Below are 868 nucleotides of genomic sequence, written 5' to 3'. Positions count from 1 at the left end.
TGTGTGTGTGTGTGTGTGTGTGTGTTGATGACCCACCGGTTCCCTCTTCTGTTTGCAGGTTCGAGTTCCTCCAGCCGTGGCACCAGTACAACCCCTACTATGAGTTCAAGAAGCAGTTCTTCCTGCAGAAAGAAGGGGGCGACGGCGCTCAGGTACCTGAGGGTAGAAGGCGGGCGGGCGGGGCAGCGTAGAAACGCTGCTGCCCAGGGCAGGGTCTGAGCTGCCGAGTGGTTCTCAGCCCTGTTCCTGTCTGCAGGCCGTGTCGGCACCAGAGGAGGCTCCTGCAGAGTCGGCCCCTGAAAAGCCCAGCGACACGGGGGAGGAAGGTGTGGCTGAGGACGTGGCGGACACAGGAGGGAGAGGCGGCCCAGGGGGCAAGAAGGAGTCGGCGTCTGGGAAGGCTGCCCCGGATGGGAAGCTGGTGAAAGGTACGCTGCCTGGCCTCCCAGGCGTTCCTGACGTTCGCACTCGCCGGGTGGGGCTGTCCCAGGGGCCGCGCGATGGCTTAGCGGCCTGCTCTGCAGGGCAGGGCCCGAGCAGAATGTTTCAAGGGATTAGTCTGGGACTTCAGAGCCTAATTGACATGCAGACGTTGTCCCCGGAAACTGCTTTCTCCCAGGCAGGACTCCGCCATTCAGTCCAGTTCCCTTTATGTTTGTGAGGGACAGACAGAGGGACGTGACAGCCAACACAACAAAATAAAACAGGAGGAAAGCTCCTGGAGGGGGCGGAGCGTCCCACCCCCCGGGGGAGGGAAGCATTCTGAGCCGTGTTGGGCGCGGCCCCAGGCGGAGGCGCTGGGCGGTGCAGTGGGCACGGCCTGGGAAGGTGACCATGGCCGGCTCGCGGGGTTTGTTGCTCTGGGACA

At 63.1% G+C, this 868-nt stretch overlaps 1 protein-coding gene across 1 annotated transcript; it reads left to right on the top strand.

Annotated features, from left to right (window-relative positions):
* Positions 1–58: 58 nt before the first annotated feature.
* Positions 59–676, top strand: LOC106726009 (splicing factor, suppressor of white-apricot homolog; the record flags this gene model as incomplete). The annotated part of the gene is made up of 2 exons (XM_014539279.1): positions 59–152; positions 257–676. Coding segments are annotated over 2 exons (499 nt in total), but the record flags the coding sequence as incomplete, so codon positions are not given.
* Between the last annotated feature and the right edge of the window lie 192 nt (positions 677–868).

This window comes from Myotis brandtii, unplaced genomic scaffold (assembly GCF_000412655.1).
Source record: "Myotis brandtii unplaced genomic scaffold, ASM41265v1 C41833591, whole genome shotgun sequence".
Lineage (NCBI taxonomy): Eukaryota > Metazoa > Chordata > Mammalia > Chiroptera > Vespertilionidae > Myotis > Myotis brandtii.
Note: the sequence above shows the minus strand (reverse complement) of the source record. Positions and strands in the feature narration are given on the sequence as shown.